The sequence below is a fragment of the Haliotis cracherodii genome, unplaced genomic scaffold, assembly GCF_022045235.1.
Source record: "Haliotis cracherodii isolate W230 unplaced genomic scaffold, xgHalCrac1.p SCAF_23, whole genome shotgun sequence".
NCBI classification, from domain to species: domain Eukaryota; kingdom Metazoa; phylum Mollusca; class Gastropoda; order Lepetellida; family Haliotidae; genus Haliotis; species Haliotis cracherodii.
Window position 1 is genome coordinate 8,499,816 of NW_027266279.1, and position 17,568 is coordinate 8,517,383.

General features: G+C 44.0%; 1 protein-coding gene across 1 annotated transcript in view; it reads right to left on the minus strand.

The window, feature by feature from the left end:
* LOC139471723 (chloride channel protein 2-like) overlaps positions 1 to 17,568 on the minus strand; it is a 70,231-nt gene that overhangs the window by 20,927 nt on the left and 31,736 nt on the right. Inside the window, exons 5-14 of the mRNA XM_071254204.1 lie at positions 16,651 to 16,779; positions 13,662 to 13,795; positions 12,297 to 12,374; positions 11,698 to 11,776; positions 10,382 to 10,507; positions 8,984 to 9,068; positions 7,082 to 7,183; positions 1,810 to 1,894; positions 1,307 to 1,459; positions 9 to 78 (exon numbers count right to left, since the gene is read on the minus strand). Of these exons, the coding sequence (XP_071110305.1) occupies positions 9 to 78; positions 1,307 to 1,459; positions 1,810 to 1,894; positions 7,082 to 7,183; positions 8,984 to 9,068; positions 10,382 to 10,507; positions 11,698 to 11,776; positions 12,297 to 12,374; positions 13,662 to 13,795; positions 16,651 to 16,779 (1,041 nt within the window). The remainder of the gene's footprint in view (positions 1 to 8; positions 79 to 1,306; positions 1,460 to 1,809; positions 1,895 to 7,081; positions 7,184 to 8,983; positions 9,069 to 10,381; positions 10,508 to 11,697; positions 11,777 to 12,296; positions 12,375 to 13,661; positions 13,796 to 16,650; positions 16,780 to 17,568) is intronic.

The window sequence follows — 17,568 nt, forward strand, 5'->3', positions numbered from 1 at the left end:
TCACTTACCTACAGTGAAGACAGGCACAAATATTCCGGCAGGAATGGGGAGAGTGTTTGAGAACACACCCATCTGGAACTGGAAGTACAACAGGACACTCTTATCAGTGCTGCAGACAGTTCAGGTGTCTTCAAGTACAAATGAAATTATATCATGACTGTAGTATCCGAATAATAAAAAAACTTCAAAATTTCCATCTTACATGAATTTGTCTTCAACTAAAGAAAACCCATTCTGAACTTTACTTTATGCAATCTGTGCTGAGATAATTCTGCTTCTGTATCTCAAACATAGCATCCTAGAGTGAGTGGGTGAGTGAGTATGGTTTTACGCCGCTTTTAGCAATATTCCAGCAATATCATGACAGGGGACACCAGAAATGGGCTTCACACATTGTACCCATGTTGGGAATCGAACCCGGGTCTTTGGCGTGACGAGCGAACGCTTTAACCACTAGGCTACCCGAGCGCCCCTGAGCATCCTAGAAAACAGCAGAACATCTGATATTTATATTTATCAGCATCATTAAAATATATGTTACGTAGAGAACATATTTTGGCACCTATAAATACATGAGTCTGAACCAGTGAACAAGCTGAACCAGTGACAGAAAGCATGAACAACAACCCACGGCTGGGTCACGATGACACACAGTCAGCTAAATCACAGGGTCTGACCACCGGACCCCTGCTCTTCAGACAAACATAAGGTACTAGAGAACCTGGTGTTCGATGGAATCACCTCAGGGCTGTACATGAACTGCTTCAGGGAATTGAGTTTTGTTAAATATGAATGACACTAATGTTCAAAGTTCATCATTCATGGGACCCACAATCTTCTGTGGAGCTTCAGTCGTGACAATTAGGTATAACGTCCGCACTGCATGGTCACGCTCAAGACGTTCCACAGTATAACATCCACACTGCATGGTCACGCTCGAGACGTTCCACGGTATTACGTCCGCACTGCATGGTCACGCTCAAGACGTTCCACAGTATAACGTCCACACTGCATGGTCACGCTCCAGACGTTCCACGGTATAACGTCTGCACTGCATGGTCACGCTCGAGACGTTCCACGGTATAACGTCCGCACTGCATGGTCACGCTCAAGACGTTCCACAGTATAACGTCCACACTGCATGGTCCCACTCGAGACGTTTCACGGTATAGCGTCCACATTGCATGGTCCCACTCGAGACGTTTCACGGTATAGCGTCCACATTGCATGGTCACTCTCGAGACGTTCCACGGTGTAACGTCCGCACTGCATGGTCACGCTCGAGACGTTCCACATCCGTACTCACTGTCATGATGATGAAGAGCACCAGCGTGACGTAGATGTTGGTCTGTGGGTGGTGCCAGTGCTGCAGGATGGCTTCGTCGTCCAGGTCCTCTGCCTGTCCGGTTGTCCACGTGATGTTGCTGAACAACTCATTGATGGCTTGACGATTGGTCAGCTGGAACAGAAGATATATTCCCATATTAACTGGAAGAGTGGATGTTTTCCTGTATTTACTGGGACTATTTAGCTAGAACAGTGTATATATTCCTATATCAACTAGGAATTGTCAGTTCGAACAGTGTATACATGAATGTTTGCAAATGTCTAAAGGACAAGGAAAGCAAACTTACTGAGCCCCAGGATCTACATGAATAAAGAAATGAGAAGAACTTTCAGAAATTTATTACATACTTTTGAAATCATGTATCTAAATAGAAAATTATCAATCAGATATTTCAGGGTTAATGGCTGAACACTAAAACCAATGGATCGTCGGTGAAAGGGATTAAAAAACGCAGCACTCACATGTCCAGCGAAGAACTGGCCCAGCCCTGGAGGGAATGTGAGAGATGAGATCACCAGAGCCACCAGCCCAGGGTAGATAAATCGACTGCAAACAGGAAGTGGGTGAAACGTTACATAAAATACAATCCTACCTCAACTTTGAGGAATGCTCTATTCCGCATCGCCATCAGAGGTTTCAAATTGCATGTGAGTTTGGTTAAACACTGCTGCGCAGTATATCACATATAGCATGGCATGTCAGCTGGATGTGGAAGTCTACAGTGGTGTCTCAGATGTTTATAACTTTCAGAGTTCCCGCTGGCTTTTGAAACTGCCAGTCCTAGTGGACTGGCAACTCTAAAAATTACAAGTCCTTTGGAGTTATGCCAGTCCCAACTTTCAACAAATAACAAGTATTTGTCACAAATTGACGAAATGTCCCCCGCCTGTATATATACCATAGTACCAAATATGAAGACAATCCAGTGTTCAGTTCTTGAGATATCGCTGCAACACCGTTTTCCAACTCCAAAAGCAGATTTACCTGCTGTGACCTTGAAAATGGGGTCAAGGTCACCAAAACCGACTGGTGTCTGCGGAGTCTGTATATACACCATATTTCCAAATATGAAGACAATCCAGTGTTTAGTTCTTGAGATATCGCTGCAACACCGTTTTCCAACTCCAAAAGCAGATTTGCCTGCTGTGACATTGAAAATGGGATCAAGGTCACCAAAACCGACTGGTGTCTGCGGAGTCTGTATATACACCATAGTTCCAAATATGAAGACAATCCAGCATTTAGTTCTTGAGATATCACGGCAACAAACAGGTGGGACGTACGGACAGACAGACGGTCGTGAATACTATATCCCCCGCTTCGCGCTTTTGCGCGGCGGGGGACAAAAAACGTATGACAATTACCTGATTTTAATTCTGGCAACATCATGTTCAATGCAATGTCATCTCTGAAGTAACTTAGTTACAGGGAAACCCTGATGGTAACAGACAAGCTGACTTTGTTCCGAAAAATATACTTGTATGAATATGGCCAATGTTTTGTTCAACAACAAAGATTTATAAGGTACTTTATTTGCTGGTCCACAGGGACTGGCAGTCACATGAAATACCGCTCCAAGCCTAAGTTTACCAGTAAAAAACGGGTAATTACCGGTAAACGGGAACACTGAACTTTCGTGAAACTATGAATATAAAAACTTAATTGGGACGAATCTGGAATTTGGACCCCTGATTATAGTTTCATGGTCTGCTAAAGGGCTGCAACTCTGCAGAGTGAATTGCAACACCTAAGAAGCCTGGACCATCCGTCTCCCTGTTAGAGGATCTACTGATGATGTTGATACAGTGACTTCCGAGACTACCAACCCGAACATGGCCCCTTGCATCAGGTTCAGTAGAATTTAGATTTCTTATGTGAACTATTATTAGCAAAGATTACTGGACCAAACATAACTTTATTAGATTCAAGCTTTGGACCAGTGGTTAAAATAGCAGACTGATCACTACATGCAAACTTCAAACTGTTCTTATTCATGGCCTCGCTAACACAATAAAGCTGTCCTACTGCCCCAGGCAGTGTCTACTTCATCACTGAGGATACAGACAGCTGTCGGTAACCATGTCAACACTGCAGTAATGACAAATAACATATAGCCCCGAGGGAGGCCTACCTTCAGGAGAAACAAAACATCAATATTTACTTGGAAGATGACATGTTATATCAATCTACTTGCAGCACAGCCATGTAACAGCCAGAAACAGACTTACTTGAGACTAAGGGGTTCCCACAAGTGGAGAGCAGCCCCTTCTACAGAAACAGACTTACTGGGGACCAGCTCCCGATGAATGAGTTCCCACAAGGGGAGAGCAGCCCCTTCTACAGAAACAGACTTACTGGGGACCAACTCCAGATGAATGAGTTCCCACAAGGGGAGAGCAGCCCCTTCTACAGGAACAGACTTACTGGGGACCAACTCCAGATGAATGAGTTCCCACAAGGGGAGAGCAGCCCCTTCTACAGGAACAGACTTACTGGGGACCAACTCCAGATGAATGAGTTCCCACAAGGGGAGAGCAGCCCCTTCTACAGAAACAGACTTACTGGGGACCAACTCCAGATGAATGAGTTCCCACAAGGGGAGAGCAGCCCCTTCTACAGGAACAGACTTACTGGGGACCAACTCCAGATGAATGAGTTCCCACAAGGGGAGAGCAGCCCCTTCTACAGGAACAGACTTACTGGGGACCAACTCCAGATGAATGAGTTCCCACAAGGGGAGAGCAGCCCCTTCTACAGAAACAGACTTACTGGGGACCAACTCCAGATGAATGAGTTCCCACAAGGGGAGAGCAGCCCCTTCTACAGAAACAGACTTACTGGGGACCAACTCCAGATGAATGAGTTCCCACAAGGGGAGAGCAGCCCCTTCTACAGAAACAGACTTACTGGGGACCAACTCCAAATGAATGAGTTCCCACAAGGGGAGAGCAGCCCCTTCTACAGAAACAGACTTACTGGAGACCAACTCCAGATGAATGAGTTCCCACAAGGGGAGAGCAGCCCCTTCTACAGGAACAGACTTACTGGGGACCAACTCCAGATGAGAGAGTTCCCACAAGGGGAGAGCAGCCCCTTCTACAGAAACAGACTTACTGGGGACCAACTCCAGATGAATGAGTTCCCCAAGGGGAGAGCAGCCCCTTCTACAGAAACAGACTTACTGGGGACCAACTCCAGATGAGAGAGTTCCCACAAGTGGAGAGCAGCCCCTTCTACAGAAACAGACTTACTGGGGACCAACTCCAGATGAATGAGTTCCCACAAGGGGAGAGCAGCCCCTTCTACAGAAACAGACTTACTGGGGACCAACTCCAGATGAGAGAGTTCCCACAAGTGGAGAGCAGCCCCTTCTACAGAAACAGACTTACTGGGGACCAACTCCAGATGAATGAGTTCCCACAAGGGGAGAGCAGCCCCTTCTACAGAAACAGACTTACTGGGGACCAACTCCAGATGAGTGAGTTCCCACAAGGCGAGAGCAGCCCCTTCTACAGAAACAGACTTACTGGAGACCAACTCCAGATGACTCAGAACATATGAGTTTCTCAGAACATAGGATGCACAGAGACACAGGTGTCGCAGAACATGGGATGCACAGAGAAACAGGTGCCCTAGAACATAGGATGCAGAGGTGTCCCAGAACATAGGATGCACAGAGACACAGGTGTCCCAGAACATAGGATGCTCAGAGGAACAGGTGCCCTAGAACATAGGATGCACAGAGGAACAGGTGCCCTAGAACATAGGATGCACAGAGGAACAGGTGCCCTAGAACATTTGATGCAGAGGTGTCCCAGAACATAGGATGCACAGAGACACAGGTGTCCCAGAACATAGGATGCACAGGGGAACAGGTGCCCTAGAACATAGGATGCACAGAGGAACAGGTGTCCCAGAACATAGGATGCACAGAGGAACAGGTGCCCTAGAACATAGGATGCAGAGGTGTCCCAGAACATAGGATGCACAGAGACACAGGTGTCCCAGAACATAGGATGCACAGAGGAACAGGTGCCCTAGAACATAGGATGCAGAGGTGTCCCAGAACATAGGATGCACAGAGACACAGGTGTCCCAGAACATAGGATGCACAGAGGAACAGGTGCCCTAGAACATAGGATGCACAGAGGAACAGGTGCCCTAGAACATAGGATGCAGAGGTGTCCCAGAACATAGGATGCACAGAGACACAGGTGTCCCAGAACATAGGATGCACAGAGGTACAGGTGTCCCAGAACATAGGATGCACAGGGGAACAGGTGCCCTAGAACATAGGATGCACAGAGGAACAGGTGCCCTAGAACATTTGATGCAGAGGTGTCCCAGAACATAGGATGCACAGAGACACAGGTGTCCCAGAACATAGGATGCACAGGGGAACAGGTGCCCTAGAACATAGGATGCACAGAGGAACAGGTGTCCCAGAACATAGGATGCACAGAGGAACAGGTGCCCTAGAACATAGGATGCAGAGGTGTCCCAGAACATAGGATGCACAGAGACACAGGTGTCCCAGAACATAGGACGCACAGAGGAACAGGTGCCCTAGAACATAGGATGCAGAGGTGTCCCAGAACATAGGATGCACAGAGACACAGGTGTCCCAGAACATAGGATGCACAGAGGAACAGGTGCCCTAGAACATAGGATGCACAGAGGAACAGGTGCCCTAGAACATAGGATGCAGAGGTGTCCCAGAACATAGGATGCACAGAGACACAGGTGTCCCAGAACATAGGATGCACAGAGGTACAGGTGTCCCAAAACATAGAATGCACAGGGGAACAGGTGCCCCAGAACATAGGATGCACAGAGACACAAGTGTCCTAGAACATAGGATGCACAGAGGAACAGGTTCCCTAGAACATAGGATGCACAGAGACACAAGTGTCCCAGAACATAGGATGCACAGAGGAACAGGTGCCCTAGAACATAGGATGCACAGAGACACAGGTGTCCCAGAACATAGGATGCACAGAGGAACAGGTGCCCTAGAACATAGGATGCACAGAGACACAGGTGTCCCAGAACATAGGATGCACAGAGGAACAGGTGCCCTAGAACATAGGACACAGAGGTGTCCCAGAACATAGGATGCACAGAGACACAGGTGTCCCAGAACATAGGATGCACAGAGGAACAGGTGCCCTAGAACATATGATGCAGAGAGGAACAGGTGCCCTAGAACATAGGATGCACAGGGGAACAGGTGCCCTAGAACATAGGACACAGAGGTGTCCCAGAACATAGGATGCACAGAGACACAGGTGTCCCAGAACATAAGATGCACAGAGGAACAGGTGCCCTAGAACATAGGATGCAGAGGTGTCCCAGAACATAGGATGCACAGAGACACAGGTGTCCCAGAACATAGGATGCACAGAGACACAGGTGTCCCAGAACATAGGATGCACAGGGGAACAGGTGCCCTAGAACATAGGATGCACAGAGACACAGGTGTCCCAGAACATAGGATGCACAGGGGAACAGGTGCCCTAGAACATAGGATGCACAGAGACACAGGTGTCCCAGAACATAGGATGCACAGAGGAACAGGTGCCCTAGAACATATGATGCAGAGGTGTCCCAGAACATAGGATGCACAGAGACACAGGTGACCCAGAACATAGGATGCACTGAGGCACAGGTGTCACAAACTCCTCAAAAGACAAATAATATCAAGTCTTAGCACAAACAATGGTTAGCACTTACTTTTTCTGTAAAAACATGGATATTCTCTTATGTCTTCTCATCAATAAGATTATCTTCCTGTGCATTAAAATGAACAATGCCCCTCCAAATCCACAGGCGACTCTGAAATACAGGAAGGAATAGGTGCAGATAGATTGTTGACTCAGTAACTCAGGAGACACAATATTACAAGCATACACTTTAAGTTGTCAACCGATCTCAAGGGGCCTTTGGTGTGATGTACCATGTGTGTGAGCCCATGTACCTGGTGTGTGAGCCCATGTACCTGGTGTATGAGGTAGATGAGATAGTATGGTTTATCGCCGCTTTTAGCAATATTCCAGCAATATCACGGCGGGAGACACCAGAAATCGGCTTCACAAATTGTACCCATGTCGGGAATAGAACCCGGGTATTCGGCGTGACGAGCGAACACTTTAACCACTAGGCTACCCGACCGCCCACCTGGTGTGTGAGCCCATGTACCCTGTGTGTGAGCCAATGTACCTGGTGTGTGAGCCCACGTACCCTGTGTGTGAGCCCATGCACCCTGTGTGTGAGCCCATGCACCCTGTGCGTGAGCCCATATACCCTGTGTGTGAGCCCATGCACCCTGTGTGTGAGCCCATGCACCCTGTGTGTGAGCCCATGTACCCTGTGCGTGAGCCCATATACCCTGTGTGTGAGCCCATGCACCCTGTGTGTGAGCCCATGCACCCTGTGTGTGAGCCCATGCACCCTGTGGGTGAGCCCATGCACCCTGTGTGTGAGTCCATGCACCCTGTGTGTGAGCCCATGTACCCCGAGCCATCTTCCCAACATTCATTCACACAGGCCCAGAATATATGTCTGCAGCTTCACTGAGTTGGCAAAACTCGTAGGAGACAACGTCAACGAACCGAGTTACTTCCCTTTACCCAATGTACTGGGATAACATGACAAAGATATTGTGTTACAAGTTCTATGATATGACAAATGCGTATTTATACAGCGCCAGCCGCCATACATGTTGTGCATGCTGAAAGTGCTACAGTCTGCACATATAATACTTGTGAAACAGTGAGTGAGTGAGTTGGGTTTAACACCGCTTTTAACAGTATTCCAGTCATATCACGGCGTGTCATCGCAGCGCCTTAGACGACTGGGCTACCCGTGCCCCCTCTTGTGAAATAGATGAGTGTTCAGATGAGGTGATAGCTGACACTTGAACATGTCAAAAGTTGGAGATGGATTTATCGTAGTTTGATCCATAATTCTAGGATGGCAACACTGAAAGATTCATTCCATAATTGAAAGATTTGTAATGTGGAATTGACAAGGGTGATTTTCCATGCACAGTGTCAGGGCCCGATTTAGGAACTTGATTAAATTGCACCAGGCGTTGTTCTCATTAAAACAATGTTGCACCAAACAAAACAAGTTGCACCAAACAAAACCAGATTCCATTAATTAATCAAAGTTGAAACATACGCTGGTCTGCTGCCAGTGTCACATAAAATGATGATGCATTGCTGTAAAACGTAATAGGAACGTGCACATAATCTTAACGTACCCACAGTTTGATGACGTCACACCTAAGAAAGACAAATTACAAGTAACACAGACATTACCATGTGATTACTGATATAATTTGGTATCAGAGGTATTGAGTTCAAAGACTAAGTCTTACTTGTCCACACAAAATCTGACACAAATTTGAAAGTTTTTGATATACACTAGGTGCATGTAGATATATATATTAGGCTGCATTTTTCAATGATAGGCTGCACTTGTGCAAATTTCATGTAGCTAAATCGAGCCGTGAGTGACCTCTGGGTTTTGTCCTTGTCCAGTAGACTGACCACTGACCCAGGTAGTGTGTCTAGTCCTAAACATCTAAACAAGGTCTAATGCGTCTACTACATCCGCTCCTGTGCTACCTACCCTATAGCAGCAAAAGCAATCAACTCCAACGCATCAAACGGAAACTCAGTACGCAAACTAGTCTTGAATATGGCAGTTATTGTTTCTGGAAACAAACACATTTTTTATAGATATGAATGATTCTAACAGACATCCAATATTTAAAAATCAAACAAACAAGCTGTGATACATTTGTACTTAATGTTACCATTCGTACACACTCACAAAGGACAAAGCTGAGACGACTGTCAAGTGAGGCTATAACACTACAACAGCAAGCTCTGAAGAATCCAGAAGGGGCCAAGTGACTTTCAACAACAAAATTTAAATGGAGAATGTAACAGTTTTTCTAATTATGTCATCTACCAGCGACCAGTCTCAGATTATACAGGAAATTTTCAGTTTCAATGAATATCATGTGGAAGGCAGGGTTTTTGGATATCCCAGTCTGGATAAGTGGGATTAGATGTCTGGATAAGTGGGATAAGATGTCTGGATAAGCGGGGTAAGATGTCTGGATAATCGGGGTGGGTCTGGATAAGTGTGATTAGATGTCTGGATAAGTGGGGTAAGATGTCTGGATAAGCGGGATAAGATGTCTGGATAAGTGTGATTAGATGTCTGTATAAGTGGGGTAAGATGTCTGGATAAGAGGGGTAAGATGTCTGGATAAGTGGGATTCCATGTCTGGATAAGTGGGGTAAGATGTCTGGATAAGTGGGATAAGATGTCTGGATAAGAGGGGCAAGATGTCTGGATAAGTGGGATTAGATGTCTGGATAAGTGGGGTAAGATGTCTGGATAATCGGGGTGGGTCTGGATAAGTGGGATTAGATGTCTGGATAAGTGGGGTAAGATGTCTGGATAAGCGGGATAAGATGTCTGGATAAGTGTGATTAGATGTCTGGATAAGTGGGGTAAGATGTCTGGATAAGAGGGGTAAGATGTCTGGATAAGTGGGATTAGATGTCTGGATAAGTGGGGTAAGATGTCTGGATAAGAGGGGTAAGATGTCTGGATAAGTGGGATTAGATGTCTGGATAAGTCGGGTAAGATGTCTGGATAATTGGGGTGGGTCTGGATAAGTTTGATTAGATGTCTGGATAAATGGGGTAAGATGTCTGGATAAGCGGGATAAGATGTCTGGATAAGTTGGGTAAGATGTCTGGATAAGAGGGGTAAGATGTCTGGATAAGTGGGATAAGATGTCTTGATAAGTGTGATTAGATGTCTGGATAAGAGGGGTAAGATGTCTGGATAAGTGGGGTACGATGTCTGGATAAGGGGTAAGATGTCTGGATAAGTGGGATTAGATGTCTGGATAAGTGGGGTAAGTTGTCTGGATAAGTGGAATTAGATGTCTGGATAAGTGGGGTTAACTCCACAGACGCCAGTGTAATCAGGTCGAGGCAGCCTCACCTTCATCCTTGAACCACAGCGCCAGCAGTCGGAAAACCAGGGCGCCACAAACGGCAGAGAAAAATCCTCTCCAGTAGTTCCTCACGGCGAAGTATGTGGCTGTTACTTCAATACTAAATAGCACACCTGTCAAAACAATTTAAATTGAACTCATTCTGCCTCAGATTAAAAGTAACATCTTTCATGAATTTGATGTAATCAGGCTTAACTGAAAAGTGAAATCTTCATCATTTTTGGTTCTTGTATCAGTGAAATAAATACAAGCACTTTTGAGAAACTAAAGCAATGATAAGAATTATGATAGCCTGCATAAGTAACTGGTATATTTGACTGTGTAAATTTGGTGTCACATATTTCCTTGACTTTTGGATCTATACCAGTCTGTGAGTGAGTGAGTGAGTGAGTGAGTGAGTGAGTATGGTTTTATGCCGCTTTTAGAAATATTCCATCAATATCACGGCGGGGGACACCAGAAATGGGCTTCACACATTGTACCCATGTCTGCAAGCTGAGCAGACGCTTTAACCATCACTAGACGCTACCCCACTGCCCCAGAAGTCTTTGCAAAGCATAATGTATTGTATTCCTCATATCTGATATTTATCATCAGAAAGACAAGGGTAATAATCTTTGTATCCTATCATGTCATTCCTACTATAACCAATGTCTATGTCGAACCTGGGGCTTTGGCGTGACAAGCGAACGCTTTAACCTACCGCCACATACCAGTCTGTGAGAAAGCCTTTATAAATCCATGCCGTACAACAACATAGGTTACATCACTGCTTCAAGCTGAACTGCAAGCTTACAAAGTAGTCTGTTATTGACATCTTCCCGCGGCAAGGGAGTTAACTGATTGTAGTCCAGTTTACACCCTTGCCGAACTGGGCAAGAATTTCGAGACTCTATCATGGCGCCACCAGTGGCTATTAAGAGTCATGTACCTTCTATGTCCCTCCTATCGACCAATCAGACTCTACCTCTCATATCACTTGCATTTGCTCCAAACAATGGTGGCACCCAGTCAAGACGATCTGATCAATAATCAAGATCTTTATTGTAATAAAACTGGTGTTACCTCGTGAAATGTATCTGGTCACTTGAGGACTATGTTTTCCAATTTTAATTGCACTAAGCATAGACTTATTAGTCCAGCTCCAAAATGTAACTCCAAATTCCAACCTAGTTTGGCAAGGGTGGTAACTGGACTTCTATAGTCAGTTAACTCCCTTGCGTCGAGAAGATGATCATTCAATATTGTCTGAATGAATTCTCTCCAACTCTACTTCGATACATGATCATTACAACACTCTTACCTCCGATGGGAGCAGCGAACGTGCCCGCCACCCCTACGGCACAGGCAGCTGCCAACATCTCCGACCGCCGGGACTCATTCTGTCAACATGAATATGCATACAAAGACTCCAACGTTGGAAACACCAGGTAACATGTATATCATGGTTTATCTCAAGAGTTTGTTAAGAATTATTATCGTCATGAAATGTTGCGTATCTTTATACACAGAAAAAAGTAAGATTTTTAGACTAATCTTTATTTGTTGATATATACTCACTGCCAAAAGAAACACGAATACCACATTTAAGAGATATTAGATTGTTTTGACGTACAAACATGTATGTATGTTGTGTGAACCAATGCTCATGATGCATCACATGTGACGTCGTAGATCCATGACTTGAGATGCACCATTTGTCTCGTGCAGGATTAAGTGTAAAGTATGGAAATCATGTGAATATCATGATAAGAACAAAGTCATTCATTAGTAATACTTGATTGTTAGTTATGTCATTAAGTGGTACACTTTGGAAACATCTGTTTCTATAAGTCACGTTTCTTTTGGCGGTGAGCATGTACTTCCTTCCTGTAAATATGCGTCCGTATGACCTCCACTCACCTCAAATATCCCTCTGAATGAGAGAATCATTTTACTCAATAACGTGGCCACAATGCTGGCAATATGTACAAAGGGGCCCTGAAAAGAGAAGCACAATATTTATTTTCTAGTAATAACTATGTGTTAGATACTCTTTCATATGTGCTAGATGTTTTCAGATGCATTTTGTTTTATCAAATAAAACAATTCACAAACAATTCTTATTATCATGATTATGCTAAAAACAATTATCCAGGAACAAATGACCTACGCCTGAGTCAGAATTTCTGAAAGAAAACACTGAGGTGGCACCTTTCCCTGCAGGCTTGGAGGAGTCACCTTTCCCTGCAGGCTTGGAGGAGTCACCCTACCCTGCAGGCTCGGAGGAGTCACCCTGCAGGCCCGGAGGAGCCACCCTACCCTGCAGGCTCTGAGGAGTCACCCTATCCTGCAGGCTTGGAGGAGTCACCTTTCCCTGCAGGCTTGTAGCAGTCACCCTACCCTGGAGGCTTGGAGGAGTCACCTTTCCCTGCAGGCTTGGAGGAGTCACCTTTCCCTGCAGGCTTGGAGGAGTCACCCTACCCTGCAGGCTCGGAGGAGTGACCCTACCCTGCAGGCTCGGAGGAGTGACCCTACCCTGCAGGCTCGGAGGAGCCACCCTACCCTGCAGGCTCGGAGGAGCCACCCTATCTATATCCAGTGAGGTGGGCCTGATTCTTACTTATTCTGGACAGGATGGATGAGGTATGGAGTCTCCCATAAATAAGGTCGATGTCGCCATCACATGACACCCTCAGTCGATTTACTCCAGTGCGGGACTCATTCTCCACTTCAGTTTTCACTTTAGGTGATGATTTAGCAGACACTCTAGTTTTCCCAGTCAATTTAGACTGAGGAGAGCCCCAGGCGGTACCAAACTTCTGCAATACTCCCGGCAACTGCTAGCGTCTGATGTCTGTATCTTTGTCTTGAAGATGATCTCGAAGTTACAATGTGATAACGTATCCATATTTGTGTTGAACACGATAAAAAATGTTTCGATGTTTACTTAGCACACAGATGAAAGAAGTGACCACTTCCTGGTTTCCGCATGTGTAGTTACATGAAGCCTGAGAATAGGGTTTACCTCACAACTAGTTCCAAGATAGTTGGCAGTGAAGAGTACATTGAAAATCTAAAAGATGTTATAGTGTCAACACAGCCAACAAGAGGAAATTATGGCTCTGATGTAATATCAGGGTATTTGATGGAATTATAGTGAACATGATAATTCAGTATATTCTACAATATCCATGGTACTCAATATATAATGACTGAATTAGCCATGACCATAGCCTAGCCTACAGATGGCCATCTCGCCTCCATCTCTGTCAGGGAACCACTCACCTCCTTCCCCAGCGGCAGGGTGCTGCCAAGTGAGGAACACAGTCCTACTATTTTGGCAATCAGTGTTCGAAATGTGAGGTATTCTTTAAGTACCACTCCTCTCAATATTGTCTTCATCTCCGGAATACCTGACCCTGCAGCAACAAAACATGTATTAAAAATACACACAAAAAACGAGACATTTCACACAAAACAAAACAAGACATTTCACACAAACAAAACAAGGCATTTCACACAAAACAAAACAAGGCATTTCACACAAAACAAAACAAGACATTTCAATCAAAACAAGACATTTCACACAAAACAAAACAAGACATTTCAATCAAAACAAGACATTTCACACAAAACAAAACAAGACATTTCACACAAAACAAAACATTTCACACAAAAAAACACAAGACATTTCACACGAACAAAACATGCATTTCACACAAACAAGACATTTCACACAAAAAACCCCATTCATTTCACATACAAAACAAAACAAGACATTTCAAACAAACAAAAGACGCATTTCAAACTAAACAAGACATTTCAAACAAACAAAAGACGCATTTCAAACAAAACAAGACATTTCACACAAAACAAAACAAGGCATGCCTGGCATCATATATCTGCCAGAACAGTCCGACACCACGACCTTTTTACAGAGGCAGGTAAACAGATAAAAGTAATTGAAGTCTATGTTCACAATGGCAGTAAATGTTACTCTTAGAGACTGTCGGACGTGACAGTGGGCACTTAAAGGGGCACTAATCTAACGCCATTCCCCGGACTGGTTGTTGCCTTTGTTATTGTTTTTTCCCCCTTGAGTACCCGGATGATACGCAACGCAACTGAGCGTGACCAGAGACTGGGCTACCGTCTGCAAGGACAGCTAAATAAACTTGGAGGCTGGAGGCAATATTTGTTTTACGCATTTTTGCATAAACACTGATTGGTTAACTGTGATCTATAAAGATTTCGACAAAGGACACATGTTAATTAATTTCTTCAGCCTAAACAAACAGACAAAAAGAACAGCGGAGCTCATCAGATGTCATTTGGAAATACCCCAGATGGTTATAGTTTAATACTAAAAAGAGTATCCATGCAGTGAAAGGATTTTCGGATTTCGGCTTGCGTCGATAATACGATTACTACTCCCTTGTTGTCATCCACGTTTTCTCGTATAACCCTACACTTGTGTATTTGTCGTCATTCACTTGATGCTCAGTTAATGAATTTATTACAGGTACAATTAGTGGTAGCACCACTTACATTACCTGACAAAGGTTCCCATTTGGCATTTATTGTGTCTGGGGTAATTATTCAATCTAAATCCAGGTTTGAAGTGAGGTGAAATGTGTCTTATGTAATATGCACGTGGCAGCCCAGCAAGAGATGAACGATCAGTTGATTTACTTTGTTTTGTAAATCAACGGATCGTTCCTAGTCATCAAAGGATTAACAGAAAATACGTTGATTGATTTATCACTGTTATCTTGCACAGTGGATATGTCAAGAGTGAGTGTTTACATGTCTAGGTTTTCTAATACAAAGGGAATACACTCATACATTGGCGTGAAGTGCCGATGTAAAAACAACATACTTTGTTCAAAGGGTTAACTGATAATACGTTGATTGATTGATCATTGTTATCTATCACTCAATGGATTTTTTAGGAACCGTGGACGTTATGAAAATAGTTGTCACGTGGGCTTTCTCAGCCGCCCATTGAGACGTGACACCTATGTAAAACACCTGAAACAATCCAAGCGATCAGTTGAGAAACGAACACGGGTTATAATATCCCGAAACGATATATATCTTTTAAAATATTTGATTGTTAGTGAGACACGTGACATCGAATAAGTTTCTTTGTACAGCTGCAGACGAGTGGGATATTGGTCCTTTGTGTGGATATTCATGGATACATTCCTCGAACAAGGAAGCTGCCTAAAATTTATACACATAAATTTGGTAGGTTGTAATTATGATATTTGCATTTTGTTTTCCTTCTTTTAAACCGATTCGTTCTTGTTTCTCTACGTCTTGGTTGGGAAATTCTTCAATGCGCGATAGACGTTATTTTCACAGGTCTTTTCCTTTGTAAGCGTGTATTATATTACTGTCAATTTGTAAAATGTGATTCTCTCAGGCAATTTATAAAATGTGTAAATATTTAAGTCATTTCGACTAAAAAATCTGTCCAGATTGATTAAGACGATCAAAAAGGCCTACAAACATCACAACAGATTATTATGTAGGATTAGCAGCTTTTCAACGTAACATTTTCAGTCTCTTGGTGATGACATTAAACATCAAAATGTTTGGAATTTGTTATCATGATAATACAGATAGAAATGTTTTCAGTCACTTTGTAAAATAACTGAATATTTAGACGTTTAATAAATGTGTTACACATTTGACAGTAAAAAAAATATACACACTATAAAAAAAGCAATGCTCAGGTGAAATATTTACTTCGTGTTGCAAGTCAAAATAGTGTAAACGAAAATCGCAAAATTACCAAGCAAGTGACTTCGTCACCATTACCGATGCTATTTCATTTTGTTGATCAATTTGACCATAAGCCCTTATTACTAACAATAAAAGTGACTAATGCGCTTACGAATGGCGCAGCAGAGGTCGCGAACTAGTCTAGATTTCTGCTATACATCCGGGTACTCACTGGGGAAAAACAATAACAAAGGCAACAACCAGTCCCGGGGAATTGCGTTAGATCAGTGCCCCTTTAAACTGCATGACTTGTCATCAATGGTGTCACCCAAAAATAAATGAAAGGGCTACAACTACCAGTAATCATGTTACCGGTAACAACATTGATCAGCAATAGAAGCCATTAAGGTGTAACACCAGGTTTTCACACATGACAAGACACCCAAGTCCCATGAGGAGCAGAATGACTAGTCCTGACTTCCTCTGTCTTGCAGTCTCTAACTATGGTGGTATGTTGAATAGAAATGATACAGGATTTCCTTACCCACAGCTTGCGGTGAGACGAGATGTGTGAAGCCCGTGGCAAATAAAATAAACAGCACAGAGTAGGAGATCCAGGCGAAGTACTGCAGCGCGATGGAGAACTCCAGCTCCTTGTATAGCCAGAACTTGGCTGAAACAGACATAGAACAATCACACACAGAACGTCATGTTTGTTTGTTTGTTGTTTAACGCCACACTCAGCAATATTCCAGCTACATGACGGCGGCCTGGAAATAATTGAGTCTGGACCAGAAAATCCAGTGGTTGACATCATGAACATCGATCTATGCAGTTGGGATACGATGAGACAGGCATCAACCAAGTCAGCGAGCCTGACCACCTGATCCCATTAGTCGCCTCTTACAACAAGCATAGATGCCTTTTACGGCAAGCATGGGTAGCTGAAGACTTATTCTCTACCCGGATCTTCACAAGTCCAGAACGTTAGGGAATACACCAAACAATAGCTGACATCTTTCAGCAGACAGTGCAATGACTTTTTGTCAAGTTTGTCTAAATATGAAACATTTTGTGTTTAAGAGCTAATACCATCGTATTTCCCATACTTTAACATGGTCTTGACATGGACATGGTCTTCTGACCAAACAGGGCCTTGCTCCACAAAGTCATCTTAGCACTAATACCATCATATTTCCCATACTTTAACATGGTCTTGACATGGACATGGTCTTCTGACTAACCAGGGCCTTGCTCCACAAAGTCATCTTAGCACTAATAAACATATTTCCCATACTTCAACATGGACTTAAACAGTTGCGACTGACCAACCAGGGCCTTGCTCCACAAAATAATTTTAGCACTAATACCATCGTATTTCCCATAATTCAACATGGACTTATACAGTCGCGACTGACCAACCAGGGCCTTGCTCTGCAAAGTGGTCCTTGCACTAAGACAA